Genomic DNA, 16,128 nt, shown 5'->3' with positions numbered 1-16,128 from the left:
GGGCAGGAGCCTCCTCCGGGTCTCCCACATGGGTACGCCCCAGGAATAGAGCCAACCTACACTGCTTTCCCAGGCTGTAATAGGGAGCTGGATCAGAGGCGGTGTAGTGGAGCACAAACTGGTCCCAAAAAGTGCTACTGGCACCACAGGAAGAAGCTCAGCCCACTATGTCAGGGTGCCCCCAGGAAAAGTTTTAAAAATATTAATTAGCTTCTCTAAGGAACAGTTCCATATTTCTAGTTAGCATTTCTCACCTCAGTTTTGTCAAGTTTATCATTTTCCTAATGACAAAATAAAAATTTCAGCTGTAAAATAAGCACATGTAGATCCAATGGCCCGAGTGAGTGACAGAACAGTGCTTTAAATGTCAAGTTCTCTTTCAATCTCCACTGGTGAGCCAGGTATTGGGTGCACACAGCTGGAATGTCACTTTGGCCACCTGAATCCCACATGGGGGTGCCTGGGTACGATTCTCAGCTCCACTCCCTGTTCCAGCTTTCTGCCAACGGACACCCTGGGAGCGGGCGTTGGTATGTACAATGGCTCAGCGATCTAAAGGTGCCAAAAACTTTGAATATAAGATTATATCACCAAAAATGGAAGTGAAATTAAATAAACATGTCTTAGCTTATGATTAGATTTCCTTACTTCTTCCTAGAGACCTGCCCCTACTACAAACGAAAAACATGGAAAGGGTTGAGTCTTACATAAAGCACTTCAGACGTCTCTGGAGGTCCTGGAAGCAGAGAAGCCTTTGGTGGCAATTTGAGTTCATACGTCATTATACTCCACCTGAAGGGAAAAACATCTTTGGTCTCATTCCTTTGGAATTTAATATACTGACTGTTCCCATTTAAAATACATACATGAATATATACAGCTATTCGAGTACTATGGTTTATTTTTAAATAGCCACAGATACACAAAGAAAGTTCTGGTAATCTTATAAAATGTTTATTTTTTTTTATCTTCATTTTATTTGAAAAACATCTAACAGCCAAGCTTGGGTCAGGCCAATGCAAGGAGTCAGGTCGCGGGCCATCACCTGCTGCCTCCCAGAGCGTGGCCTGGCAGGAAGCTGGAGTGGAGCGTAGAGGCTGTACTTGAATGCAGGCACTCTGATACAGAGACGTGCACAATGCACGGTGGCAGCCTAACTGCAGTGCCAAATGCCTGTCCCTTGTGAGCCTTTTTACCAGCAAAACGAAGACAACAACATCAGCTCTCAAGGAGAGCAACTGTGATGAACTGAAAAGTTGGCAGGTGAAGCAAAACAACCACAAGTGCCAGGATGACATGGCAGATCAGTTGCCTCCAGTGTCATCTTTGTAAAACCACTACAACAATGGCTGTCTAAGCCACCCCACAGCGATGTTCTGAAGATTAAGTAAATTCAGAGATCCGAAAAGCTTGCGTAAGAGTAAACGAGTTTCCTTCACCCTTTACAGACTACTAACAAAAGCACAGGCATATGATACTCATATTTTTCCAACAGTGGTCCTGAATTTTTATGTGCTCTAAGATGATTTTTTTCTTGTGTTTTTTGCAGGTCAGACTGTAACAAGGAATTTCATCACCAGGTACTTATTCTTAGCTAACCACACAATCAAATTTCTATAATACACAGGGGAAACCACACATTCTGAGTGGAGAAAAATAACAAATAGCATTTCCTAGCAGGCATGGTGTCTCTACATTTGCAACAAGAAAGCAATAAGATGGACTCGGTCAGCCAACAGACCTTGAAAAGATGTTCTCAACCCTGGTGCAATGAAGCTGAGGACATCTCTGAACTATCAAAACTCTCAAGTATAACACCCTCAGAACACTTTTCTCCACAATGGGGGTCTCTAACGCATCATCAAATGACAGCACCCTTGGGTGCTGATACAGTTTGACAGCATGGATTGGCCCCACCCCTACCCCTCTTGCAGATATGGGAGGGAAAAAAATTGGAACATTTGTTCCACCGCCTTCCTTCATACCTCTACCCTCCCTGCCCTAATCAGAGACCCACATGGGCAAGCAAACTTCTCAACTATGTAACAAATGCTAAAGACAAAATTAAAAAACAAAAATTAAAAAGAAAGCATTTAAAATACTCGTTCTTGGGTAAGCACAGAAATGGATGGCTGTCTAGGAATTCACCTTCAAGCTTTGTTACAAATAACAGTGATTCTAATATTTCATTTCTAATCTTTCCCCTTCAATTCTATTAAGAATTAATTTACAACTAAAACTAACATATATTTAAGATTGGTGATTACTGAAATACACATATGAGAAATAATCAACACAATCAAGCTAATCAACAAATCTATCACCACATACAGCAGTCAACATTTTTTTTACTTCCATCCTCTTTTAAAGATTGGTGACTGAATATAGCTATATGCTATTATGGTTTTTTTAAAAAAATTATTTTATTTTTATTAGAAAAGCAGATTTACAGAGACAGGAGAGACAGAGAGGAAGATCTTCCACCTGCTGGTTCACTCCCCAAGTGACTGCACTGTGATCTGAAGGCAGAAGCCAGGAGCTTCTTCTGGGTCTCCCATGTGGGTGCAGGGTCCCAAGGCTTTTTTGGTCATCCTCTATGACTTTCTCAGACCACAAGCAGAGAGCTGGATGGGAAGCGAGGCCACTAGGATTAGAACCTGCGCCCATATGGGATCCTGGTACGTGCAAGGCGAGGACTTTAATCCACTAGGCTACCGTGCTGGGCCCTATTACGAAAATTTTTACACCCAAACTATGTGAAGTGTCTCTCTCATGCAATTTTGAATAAATAGAGAAATGCTCTCCTGCCCGATTCTCTTTATATTATGTTAGCAAAAGAAATCAGCGATTTCAGCATTACCTGATGACAGGCAAGGTTACAATTAATTAGATTACAGCTCATCATAGTGATTACATTTTGGATTGGTGGCTCCCTGACGAGATTCTGTTGTTTTCGGGAAGAGGCACACAGATGGCTAATTATCAGAGTTGGTTTGATTCATGCCAACTCAAGTTGAAACGACCTTCTGACATTTGTTTCTTCTTAGGGCGGGAGGACAGGTATCAGTGCTTACTGAGCACCGTGTCCCCTCCCCAAATTCTAAATTCCTCCTTCCGCAACACTCATATATTGCGATTTCTGTTTCAGATGTGGGGTATTCAGAAAGAAACTGCTTAAGAAATTTGTCATCACATAAACACAGGGAGAGCTCCTTCTTTGGAAGCTGTGCTAACACTTACCCCTTGCTCTGGGAGAGGATTCATTTTCCTTTTTAATATTTAGTTCTTTGGGCCTGGCATGGTAGCCTAGCACTAAAGCCCTTGCCTTGCAAACGCTGGGATCCCATATGGATGGCAGTTCATATGCTGGCAGCTCTGCTTGCCATTTAGCTCTCTGCTTGTGGTCTGGGAAAGCAGTTGAGGATGGCCCAAACCTTGGGACCCTGCACCCATGTGGGAGACCTGGAAAGGGCTCCTGGCTCCTGGCTTCAGATGGCATAGCTCCAAACACTGTGGCCGCCTGGGGAGTGAACCAGCAGGTGGAAGATCTTCCTCTCTGTCTCTCCTCTTCTCTGTATATCTGACTTTCCAATAAAAATAAAACTAAAAAAAAGTTTTTTTAATTTAGTTCTTTGTTGAAGAGATATTCTAACAATTCTAAAGTTCATATCTTCCTTTTGTGAAAATGCAGTCAGAAGACTCCCTACTTATTGTACTCATCAAAATCCACTCAATGAAACTTTCAGCTTTGTGATCTGAACAGTAAAGAAAGGTAATTAGTATCACCATAATGTTTCATGTTTAAAATGCTGGACTCATTGGGCTCGGCAGCTTGGCCTAGTGGCTAAGGTCCTCGCCTTGATCCCATATGGCCGCTGGTTCTAATCCCTGCAGCTCCACTTCCTCTCTATCTCTCCTCCTCTCAGTATACCTGACTTTGTAATAAAAATAAAATAAATCTTTAAAAAAAAATTTATAAAATGCTGGACTCATTAATCTAGTTTTTTCATAACTTGTTCATTCATTCAAAACACATCTTTCTTGGGTGTCCATGCATGAAAGACTAGACAACAAGAGGAATCTACTTTCATGGAATTTATAGACATGCTTTTGTGGGAATAGATCATTAGCTTACAGTTAAGATGCTCACACCCCACACTGAAGTGCCTGGGTTCGATGCTGGGCTCTGACTCCCAAATCCAGCTTCACATTAGTGTTGACTCTGGGAGACACTGGTGCTGGCTCAAGTACCTGGGTCCCTACCACCTGTGTTGAACCTGAAGAAGCCCCCAGCTTCAAACCAGCCCAGCTCTGGCTGTTGCAGCTGTCTGGGGAGCAAAGAAATTAATGGAAGATCTGTCTCTCCTTCCGTCTGTCTCTTTCAAGTAAAACAAAATAAATCATAAAAAAAGAAGAAGAAAATTTGCTTTTACCTGTCCAACATTTTTGTACTGGCTCGTTCCAGCTTCTCCAGTATCTGAGGAAGTTGGGTGTCATCGTCATATGAAGCTCCCCAGCCAAGCACTCGAGCCAGGTCATTTCCTGTGCCCAAGGGCAACACTCCCAGCTGACACTGCAAGACAGCAGCACAGGGAGCTGCTGAGAACCGCTCAAACAGCAGAGCTGCTCCATCCTGCACCTCCAGCAGGCGCGCCCCCGTGCATTCACGCCAACCAGCCACATAAAGAGCCAGCACTTGCCTGCTTATTCAGGTTGAGTTTATCAATTTCTGACAAAACCCAACCTACACTTCCATCTCCTCCACATACGAGAATCCGGAAATTGTCAAATTTCTGAAATAACCTCAAGCTGCAAGGAAAAAATAAAGACCTTATTTTAGCATAACTCGGTAAAACCCTTTGTTATGCTGTGTTAATTGGCATTCACATTCAGATTAAACATAAGAACTCTTACATATTAATTACACTACCAAAATTAATTTGAGTGCAATTTTTAACTCAAGAAAACATCTCAAACACAAGAAAGAAAGGGAGTTACAGGTGGAAATGCAGATAAGATTAGAAGGAAAGGGGAGAAGGGAGAAAACAGCAAGAAGTAGACACCAGGAGAGCGAGGTAGGGCAGGGTAAGATAAGGAAAGCAGTGCTATTCCTCTTTCCATAGCAATGCTGTGTGGCTTCCTTAGGAATGACACTCCAGGGCTTGAGCAGCCAGGACTTGGATGTTAACGAACAGCAAAGGAAGCCATTTCCAACCCTGCTGAGGAACTATTTAATGCTCTCAACCTGCTTGCTCTCTGTCTCCTCCTCTAGTCCTAGGCCTTTACTTCTGTCATCTCTCTTCTCAACTTCCCCCAAGTTCTACGTCCTGAAGGAACCACTACACACCTGCAACACTGTGAAAGGTCTGAAAAACATACGGACAGTTCCAAGAAATTTCACAGACAGAAATCCTTAGAGGCTTAGAGGATGAATGAGGAAAAAGTATCCCAAACATGAGAGAATGGACCCGTGAAAGCTGACAGAACACGTATGTTAGAAATGGGGACAAAGTGAGAAGAGAGGCAGATGAGGAACCTCCTCGAGGGCTCCTAGCAAGGAGGTCCAAGCAGGTATTGGGTAGAAAGCAGGAAGGCAGACACCACGTGATCAGATCAGAAGCATATGAGACAGGGTAAGAAATGGGCCATGGCAACAAGAGACAAAAGTGAAAAGGGAATAAGGGACAGAACCAGTAAGACAGAAGAAAGTGTCTACCTGCCTTTTCAGGTGCTGGGAGTAAACCAAGCAGAGAAAGACAAGTATCTCACTTGGCAGCTGACAGACAGACTCTAAAAATTAAAAGGCTAACAGTGGCTCCCAGAGGCTGGGGATTTGGGAGACAGAGGAAGATTGGGGAAAGGCTCATTGATAGTTCCTAGGTTACAGCTAGACAGGAAGGAGGAAGAAGCTCTGGGGGTTTAGAGCACAGTAGAGCAACAGACAATGCACTACATATTTATCTTCCGAAAAAAAAAACAGATGATGGATGTTTACATGTTTTCAACATAGAGAAATAAATGGTGTTAAATGTCTGAGAAACACGTTTACCCAAACATCACAAGGTACCCCAGAAACATAGTTACAAATGAAGTGAACTTGGCAAAATATTAAAAACTGTTAAACCTAAATTTAAAAATTTTGATTAAAAAATTTCCAGGAAGGTGAATAGTCCACAAAAGTAATTTTTGGTGTTTGCATGAACTGAGCCTGACAGTCTTGAGGAGCTGTGCTTAAGATGCAGGCTTGTAGCTGTGCCTGGCTTTGCACATTACAAAAGAATTATGTGTAGAATATACTAACCCACATTGGCGCTCCATGCAAACCATTGTCTAATGTGACTGTCTAGTTCTACACTGATGCAAATTGACCTTTTCTATAGTTAAAAAAACCATCAGTATTGTTTGATACAGAATATATTCTAAAACATTCTCTACATGAATTTGGGAATTTGGACATTTCAATATTTTGGAATTTATATTAGGAAAATGAATAGCTATCAAAAAATTGGACTATAGCTTAATGAGAACTTTAAAAAAGGGAAGGAAAGGGAAAAATCAACACAGGAATGTTCACAGGAATTACAATTTTCATGAGCTTTAAGTCAGACACATTTCATTCGCAGAGCTACATTTCATTCACATAACAGCATCAATTATCAATTACCCCAAATGAGGACCTCCATTCATCAAATCAAACACTTGAGCCGGATTTAGCAACTGTTTAAAACGACGAAGGAACTTTACTCCCTGATTATCTCCACTCTTAGAATTGACAAAAACCAAGAGAGGACTAACACAGAATGAAAATGTTGCTCTACAGAAACCTGTAAAAAAACAAAACAAACAAAACACAGTACAGGATCAATACATGCTGCTTCCTCTTTTAAGTTACTGGCACATATTCAGAGTAAAAAAGATAAATTGCTAAAAATAAAGACTCTTATTCCTTGCTAGGACATTAAATTATAATTCAGCTCTCAAAACAGAGGTAAATTTACTGACATACCATAACATGGAATTTGTCTTTTAAAAATATGATCCATATGAATCATAATAATAACAAAGATGCTAAAACTGTTCATCACAGATAAACAGATATACCACCTATATTTAACCATAGTTCATTATTAAATGATAAACCCCTAACAGTTTATGAATTGACATCTGTCAAATTTTTGCTATGTTCATATTTAGTATCCTAAAGTATACGAACTGCTCCTCGATGAAGTTGGAGAAAAAATATTGAAATTTACAATGAACAAAAGAAGCTGGATATATCAAGGCTGGAGAGAGTAAGGCTGTTATTAACAAAGGTTAGGAATTGTTTCTTTGAGGTCTATGTTATCAGATCTGAGATTTCTTTTGCTAAAATTCATATTAAAACTTTGGAAAGCAGCAGCACAGTATCAACCCGAGGTACTGATGACAGTCCATGGTACCAGCCTTTGGTGATAAGGTTTTCCTGAAACAAGGTCATATTACACTGTTCTCGAACCAGTGTGGGAAAGAGGCCCTTCAACACTAAAAAGTGAGCTGTAAGCTTCTGGACAAAGGGGCTGCACCCATAGGAATACACATTTCTGGAATTACAGGAAAACAGGTTTTTAATGACAGCCATGCTTATGGACAGTTTCAGTTATGGAGGGGAAAACACAAAAAATAATCCTCAGATATCATTTCAAAATAAAATAATACTCTTATTTTCTCAAATGTAAAATCTGAAAGTCTATATACAAAGCAATTTCACCAAGTTGTTAATCATATAATACTTCAATTTTAAAATATTGTTTTAAAAGGTAAGTGTATTGTTCAGCAACTGCAGTGGCATTATCATATAAAAACTCACCAGAACACAGTTCTATGTGTTTAGGAAAACAAAAGTTTATATTAACATTAAACATCCCAGGAATAAACATACTTACACTACTGCTACATACCATCAGAATCGGTGCTGTTTAGTGCAATTGGAGGTATAATAGAGACTTTACATTGGCCAAGAGGACATACAAGGTGGTAGGACTCTCTGCAGGCTGTGTGTACCTAGTAATGAGAAATTAAGCTTTAGTATGTTACACATATCTCATGAACTGATGGTTAGGATCAACTGCCTCACAAATTAATGTAACAAAGAGAGCTTCCTGGAGATGGTAGTCTGGTTTGGATCTGCAACCTGTTTGTGGGATGATCTCAATCATTAGCGTACAGCCAGTGAAAGCCTGCCTACCGCAGGCAGGGAGAGGAGGAGAGAGGAAAGAGGAGGAACGGGAGAGGAGGGAGGAAGGGGAGAGGAAGGAGGGAGGGAGGGAGAGAGGGGAGGAAGGGGAGAGGAGGGAGGGACCGAAACAGGGATGCTCACCAGAATGTCAGTACCACTGTCCATATGACCCAGTGATGACGTCGACCTTATATAAAGTCTTAAAGAATTTACCGAAAAGAAATAATTTTTTTTTTAAACAAGGATCCCATAACTTTTGGCTCACGTTCCTTCTGATAGAACGATTGATTGTATTACTGTAATGACAAGAACACCCAGGCCCGTCTTCTTAGCTATACTCCTGCTGTTAGTCAGGGAAAAGGGACACACTTCCTAGGCCCTCGGGAACGAGAACAAAACCCAGGCGATTTATAAGACTTGTGTACTTACTCAGAGAACCTCCTAGAAATGTTTTAAACAGTAACTGAGATAATGTCACTTTATTCCATTAATCCTTTAAGAAACTTGGAATGTAAATAACAACCGTATTTATCAAAATTTGGGGGAGAAAAACTGAAATTGACTGGTGATTATTCTTCTGCTGGTGACCTGCTTTTACAGTTTCCTATTCACATTTTTAACAGTTATCTGCTCAAATACATTTTTTTAAAAAAAACAGAATGCAGTTTTGAAATAAACGGAAAAATTTAGGAGAACTATGGAGTAAAATAGAAAGGTATTTGTAATAATGTCAAATGAGACAAGCAAGAGATAAAATCCTATCTACACTGTTTTTACAGAAAAGAATGAACTATGTCAGACTGGATGACACAGGAAAAAAGCACAAGTTGACTCATTTGGGTTGGCATGTGTGTGAGGGGTGTGTGTGACAGATGACTGCCTTTCAGCATCAGATAGTCCACCAACAGAAACCCATCATTTAAAGCAAAATAATTTGTAAATAGAACAATCATAGTGCATAAAAAGTATAAGACCAAGAAAAAGGTTTCAAGGATGATGATATCTCAGAGAAAAACAAAATGTCTAACTTGCAAAAACCTGGCCAGCAATGAAGTCACAGCCAAGGTGAGGCTTGATTTTCACAGGGAATAAAAGAAAGGCAAGCATGGACCAGAGCGGCCCTGGGTGCCATCGGAATAGCACCACTATTGCAGCTGACTTTTTTTTTTTAAGAAGTTAAAAAAGAATGAACATGTAAAAATCCTAATTATCTCTTATTGTTATTAGCATTTTCACACAAACAAGGGTATTCCAAAAAATTTGTGGATAATGCAGTTAAGAGATGAGTCTATTCTGGGTGCTTAAATTTTTGGTATTTAGCGCATATGACGAGTCTACCAAAAGTTTGTAAAAATGAATATTATGAAAAATTGTGAGTGGATTTCAAAATTATTTCGCATCAAATAAAATGATCTTATTAAGTCCATTTTTCATGCGCTTTTTGTGGTACGCTTGTATAACTTTCAGGTATAGGCAACTTTCACTTCCTCATGCATATCCTGTGTTCTCTTCAGAGTTAGAAATGAGCAGCTAAAGATATTGAATGCTTGTTTCTCCTCAACTCTCCCAAGAAAAACCTTAGTGGGGGATGGCAATTTGAAGTCTTGTTTAAAGGTGAGCATCCTTTAAAATATGGGATGCGGTAGGAGAGTTTTAGCAGACAGTGTTGAACCGAGCTTCCCGAGGGAGGCACCTTTAGTCTGTGTATTGCATTTATGGGACAAGAGGGGGGAAAATAACACATGGTTAGCTAGGATATTAGGGAACTGATGAAAAAAAAATCAAAAGCATAAGGTCAAAGGCAATTGAATTTGCTACAAAACATAAAAAGAAATACAAGTTACCCATAAGCCTGCCAAGCGTAGGAGGACAGAAGCTCACCTCTGTGGCCAAGGTAGTCAGCCCTGATTCTGAAAGCAACATACTGTGTTTGCATTTCTGAAATTTGCTGATGTATATACCACACTTACCAAAACAGAATGGCTCACCACATCTTTCTGTTTGGGACTGACTTTCAAATTTAGAACTGCAATTTTTTGAAAGACCGCAAAACTTGAAAACCATGACATAAGTCAGACCCGAGGCAAGGCAATCAATGCCCTCCAAGGATAGCACTGCCCTGGGTACGGGCTCCAGGCCCGCCTGCCTTCCTCTCTGCTCTGAGCCCGGGCCGTGCCCAGGCCCCGGCCTCACCCTGTCCCGCACAAGTGAGGTCATTATTTGCTGCTGGCCCCACGTTACATTACTTTTGTCACTACTTTCTTGTTTATGCAGCGACACTGTAAAATTGAATTTATAGTAATTGACAGCATAGAAATTATACTAGTATGTCCTATCAAACTCAGTGCTGTGTGAAAGAACACTAATTATGTTCTGTATGACAACCAAAATTTGCTAGCACAGCAGAGAAGGGCTCACTCTCTCTCTCTGTCCAATGAAAACAGCAGCCCGCGGTACGGCTAAAGCAAAATGCAGATCAATACAATTGTGAGAAACAGATCCTGAGACAGAAAACACATGAATGAAGAACAGGTATTATTTTTTTTGAGAAACGGATCCTCCCAAAGTGTAATTTTAAATAAAAAAGCACACACACATGGCGGGGTGTGTGCTGCTAGGCGCTGCTTGGCCAGAAATGCTTGACTTTGTCTCTAAACCACACCAACCATCACGTCAGGCAAAGAAGCTGCTTGACAGGGAGGAAATCACTTCAAAGCCCTCACCATTGCTTTACACCAAAGACATCGCCAGTCCTGAAGACGCAGCACGCTGCCACACGTCTTGTCGCAGACAGCACACTTGGCGCTCACGGGCAAATTGCCTTCCAGCCACTGGTGAGGCATGGCAATCTGTGGAGCAAGAAGAGAGGCGGCCAGGGTGAGGCCGGTGGGGTCAGGACGCAGACCCTGCGCTGTCATGAATGAAGACACTGATGGTGCACTTCGTGACAGGTACAGACCCGATTACAGCCGACACCCACACAACTGTCCACATGTGGAGAGCAGCTATGATTCCCGAACCCTCAGGGATATCAAGATAAAGACGGACCACAGCCCTGCACTTCCTGGAGGGCTCTAGCTGAGCACACGGGCAGGTCGAGGCATGAAGCTAGAGCCACCACCAAGTGCTACTGGAATTCCCATGCAAAGGATTATGGAGGCGAGATCTGGAAGTCAGGGGACTGGCCAAGAGCGGGTAGGGGAGTGGCCCCAAAATCTGAAGAGTGAACATCTCCGAGTTAAGTGTGAAAGATCTCCAGGCTGCTGAGACAGGGATCTGCAACACATGCCCAGGCCAGCAAAGGCCAATTCACAGCAGACTGCCTCGAAATCCAAGAGCTGCAGAGAGCTAGGAAGAACTGAAAGACTAAAACCTTCGATAGGATCCCAGCAGGGGACCATCCCACGTTAATGCCCTAGCCTCCTCTTCCATGGGGACAGACAATGTAAAAAAAACACTGGGAGGGGGCTTGGGCAGGGTCGCAGCTTACTCCATCTTCGTCCTCTATGATGTCCTTCCCAATGGAGGCCAGCGTGGTCCACTTGCAGTTATTTATAGCCCTTACGGCACATCTTTTGTGAGCCTTGAATTTACACACTGAAAACAAACCAAGCAAACAATAAAAAAGCAACCAACTTTAAGATAATAAATACTTTGGGACCAGGGATGAAAGGAAATCACAGTATAAAATTTTAAAGAGACAGAAAAAAAATTTTTTGGGTCAAATTTGAAACTCTCTAACAATAGAATATTCTTAAAAACAAATACAGCTATGTACTTAGAATGTGCTTTTATTAAGCTATGGATAACATACTACTTAAAATAGAAGGGGCCCAGGACCTGCAGTGGTAGCCAAGTGGCTGAAGTCCTTGCCTTGCAAACGCTGGGATCCCAAGTGGGTGCTGGTTCTAATCCCGGCAGCCCTGTTTCCCATCCAGCTTTCTGCCTGTGGCCTGGGAAAGCAGGACGGCCCAAATCCTAGGGACCCTGTACCCGTGTGGGAAACCTGGAAGATGCTCCTGGCTCCTGGCTTCAGATTGGCTCAGCTCCAACCGTTGTGGTGGCTTGGGGAGTGAATCAATGGACGGAAGATCTTCCTCTCTGTCTCTCCTCCTCTCTGTATATCTGACTTTTCAATAAAAACAATATAATAAAATAGAAGGGTCCTAAATAAAAATGAACAAGTGTTTGAGGAAGGGGAAGAAAACATACAAACAATGAAATGAAAATCACTTCAGGGGCTGGTAACCTACTATTCTTTGAAATTTTTTTTATTTACTTCTTCTATTAATTTGAAAGGCAGAGAAGTAAAGTTCATTCCTCAAATCCCCATTAACAACCAGGAGTGGGCCAGATCAAGCCAGGAGCTGGGAATTAACCTGGCTCTCCCAGGCGGATGGAGCTATTGAAGCACTGCAACCTTCACCTGCCGCCCCTAGAGGGCACACAGGAGCAGGAAGCCGAGATCCGAGTCAGAAACAAAGCAGAACCCAGGCACTCTGGTATGGCATTCAGATTCGGGTACCCCAAGAGGCATCTTTTCTTTTCATTTGTTTTGAAAGGTAGGGTTGCATGGAGAGGGAAAAATGAAGCAAGAAGGGAGGGATGGAGGGAGAGGGGGAAGGAGAGAGGGAGGGAGAGAAACAGAAAGATCTTCTATAAGCTGGTTCACTCCCCAAATGGCCACAACAGCCAAAGCTGAACCAATCGGAAACCAGAAAATAAGAGCTGCTTCTGGGTTTCCCACATGGATATACGAGCCCAGGTACTTGAGCCATCCTTCGCTGCTTTTCCAGGCCACAAGCAGGGAAACTGGATAGGAACTGGAGCAGCCAGGACTGGACACTGTGCATATGGAATGCCAGTGCCACAGCTAGAAGCTTAGCCTACTATATCATAGCATCAGTCACCCAAGTGCCATTGCAACCCCTATGCCTCCATGGTATTTCTTAACCTCTGTGTTGATAACAACAGCAAGTTTGAGAAAATTCATCTGTGTGCTCTGATATTTGCAATGTTCTCTACGTATAATGTACCTTAAAGTAATGTAATGTATATTGTGTATTTTATATATATATGTGTATTTATGAAAAAAGTTTGAAAATGTCACTAAAATAAAGACAACTCAAGCAGTTGTAAAATGTGAGTACTTCAAGAAAATATCCAGGCACCATGAGAAAGACGTTGATGAGGGTCACAAAACTGGTGCTTTTACCAGCATCCCATTGGGAATGCCACATTACAAATGCAAACAGACTAAGTGACAAGGCAATATTCTCACTGTCAGTGTCACAATGCAGGACAGGCAAGGAGTCACCAGGAGCCACCCAGTGAACAGTGGCCTGGAAGACAGTCCGCAGTCTCTCTCTAGCCTGGCACCCTGGCATTGCACACTCACTTTCTCATGAAGAGGAGGACACGATCACCATGTGTACACTGAGCTCCACGAACACATCACACACACTGAAACCCACGCCAAAGTCCACCGTGTTTATACATTCAATTAGGATACCACGTCCTAACCAATATAATTGTCTAATGGACTGGGGAATTTTTTTTCTCTCTCTCTAGCTCCTTGCCTACTCCTTCCCTTGTCCCCTCCATTTAGGGTAGTGGATCTTGCTCACAGCAGGCGCCTGTCCTTAGGGGCTTGTCCATAGTATCATCTCAATGAAGGTACACTCACGCTCTAAATAAATCTCGCTCCTATTTTTGCACTTAGGTCCCTTCTTTGAATTCTTATCTTACCCGGGACAAGGGCCTGGATTAAAACAACCTGGAAACAATTCCACAAAGATATTATTAGTATCAAGTTTGGAAGAAACAACTAGCAAAACAGTAGCACATGTAGGTAAAATCAGGTTGTTCAGAAAACTAACTACTCTTACAAAAATCAGAACATGACTACCAACACATTCATCTCTCCCTAGATACAAATTATCCAAGTAGTCAGGGATGAGTGAGTTTTGCAGTTCCTGACATTTCAAATAAATGGTTAGAAGTAGAGATTATGTCAGTCAAAACATAAGGAACTGTTGCTAAATTTAAATGTGAGTTGGCTGATCACACACATGACTCCTAGAGTTTCTAAATATTCAGTCATTAAAAAATTTCACCTGAGTTACACACTGTTTTCCTTAAGCTGTTTCAATGTGATGTGACATGAAAGCAAAAGGTCTGGTAAAATAACCAGCCAATGCATAAATGGTCACTTAGATAATGTGTCCTTGAAAAGCATTAGTTCAGACATTGAAAATGCTTTATTATCTATTGTTCTGTACATTTTGACAAATCATTGGCTGACAATCACACCAACTGTGTTACACATGACTGTGTGACTTGAACACAATCTTAGCATAGAAAATGATGACATTTCAACTCAGTTTTGCTATTGCTGTATGGTCTATGTGAAAACATAGTATAGACTGGAGAAAAACCTGATCACGGCCCTTTGGCTGCAATAAAAGTGACTGTTCTAAACTTAGCAGGTCACTGCTTCTAGGCTTTTTCACTGATTACAATATTCTTCAAAAGTGAAGTGTTCAAACAAGCTGAAACAGTCTCCAAAGTCTTTTTATAAAGTAAAAAATAACTACCTGAAATTAATAGTGAATATTCAGTTTCTAAGGAGGGGGAAAAGAAGGTAAAAGGGTTATAATTTCATGACTTTTAAAAAATGCACCATTAAACATCAAATAGCTCATTAAAAACAAAAATCACATTTTTATGCTAATAAGGTGCTTTTTGTAATGAACTTTTAGAAATACAAGGCTCTATAAATAAAATGATCACATTTAAACAAACCAGACTCTAATTATGGTCACTAAGGAATGAAAATGATTAACAGGCAACTTAATTTTGTTAGATAGCAATTCAATCTCTCCAGACAAGTTATTCTGAAATAAAACACTTTTCTCTGACCTACAAAGTGATTACTTAAAACTACACGGATACATGACAAAATCATGATTCACATGACCACATTTAAAGTGTACCATACTGAATCTTTCCTGAGTGTTAAATGGTAGTGAAGCTACAAGTGTGAAGTTCCCACCTTGACATATTTGTGTTTGGCGTAGCAACTAAATCACCTGTCGGGACGTTGTCTCATGGTGCACAGGTGCCCAGGTTAGAGCCCTGGTTCTCCTCCTGATTCCAGCTGCATGCTAATATGCACCACACGAGGCAGCAGGTGACAGTTAAAGTACTGGGGTCCCTGACACTCACATGAGACACTGGATGAGTTCCCAGCTCTGCACTTCAGCCTCTTTAGCCCCAAATGTTGCTGCCATTGGGAAGTAAATCAGAGGACAGAAGATTCTGTCTCTGTCTCTTTCCTCTGGGTATCTGTCTTTCAAATATACAATATACTTCTTAAAAATTTCCAATTAGGGTCCGGCACAATAGTCTAGTGGCAAAAGTCCTTGCCTTGCATTTTCCGGGGTCCCATATGAGCACTGCTTTGTATCCCCGGTGCTCCACTTCCCATCCAGCTCCCTGCTTGTGGCCTGGAAAAGTAGTCCAGGATGGCCCAAAGACTTGGAAACTGCACCCGCATGGGAGACATGGAGGAAACTCCTGGATCCTGGCTTTGGATTGGTGCAGCACCAGCCACTGCAGTCACTTGGGGAGTGCATCATCAGAAGATCTTTCTCTCTGTCTCTCCTCCTCTCTGTACATCTGACTTTGTGATAATAATAAAAACATCTGGGTCCGGCGGCATGGCCTAGCGGCTAAAGTCCTTGCCTTGAGCGCCCCGGGATCCCATATGGGCGCCGGTTCTGGTCCCGGCGGCTCCACTTCCCATCCAGCTCCCTGCTTGTAGCCTGGGAAGGCAGTCGAGGACAGCCCAAATCCTTAGGACCCTGCACCTGGGTGGGAGACCCAGAAGAGGATCTGGGCTCCTGGCTTTG

At 41.9% G+C, this 16,128-nt stretch overlaps 1 protein-coding gene across 4 annotated transcripts in view; it reads right to left on the bottom strand.

Moving 5' to 3' along the window:
• DGKH (diacylglycerol kinase eta) overlaps positions 1–16,128 on the bottom strand; it is a 183,066-nt gene that overhangs the window by 43,490 nt on the left and 123,448 nt on the right. For all 4 annotated transcript variants that reach the window (XM_058670690.1, XM_058670692.1, XM_058670693.1 and 1 more), the window contains exons 7-13: positions 11,706–11,812; positions 10,939–11,064; positions 7,938–8,040; positions 6,665–6,824; positions 4,701–4,809; positions 4,434–4,573; positions 708–792 (exon numbers count right to left, since the gene is read on the bottom strand). In XM_058670690.1, coding sequence (XP_058526673.1) covers positions 708–792; positions 4,434–4,573; positions 4,701–4,809; positions 6,665–6,824; positions 7,938–8,040; positions 10,939–11,064; positions 11,706–11,812 — 830 coding nt within the window. The remainder of the gene's footprint in view (positions 1–707; positions 793–4,433; positions 4,574–4,700; positions 4,810–6,664; positions 6,825–7,937; positions 8,041–10,938; positions 11,065–11,705; positions 11,813–16,128) is intronic.

The sequence above is a fragment of the Ochotona princeps genome, chromosome 12 (genome assembly GCF_030435755.1).
Source record: "Ochotona princeps isolate mOchPri1 chromosome 12, mOchPri1.hap1, whole genome shotgun sequence".
NCBI classification, from domain to species: domain Eukaryota; kingdom Metazoa; phylum Chordata; class Mammalia; order Lagomorpha; family Ochotonidae; genus Ochotona; species Ochotona princeps.
The sequence above is the reverse complement of the archived record's forward strand: the minus strand, read 5'-3'. Positions and strand labels throughout refer to the sequence as shown.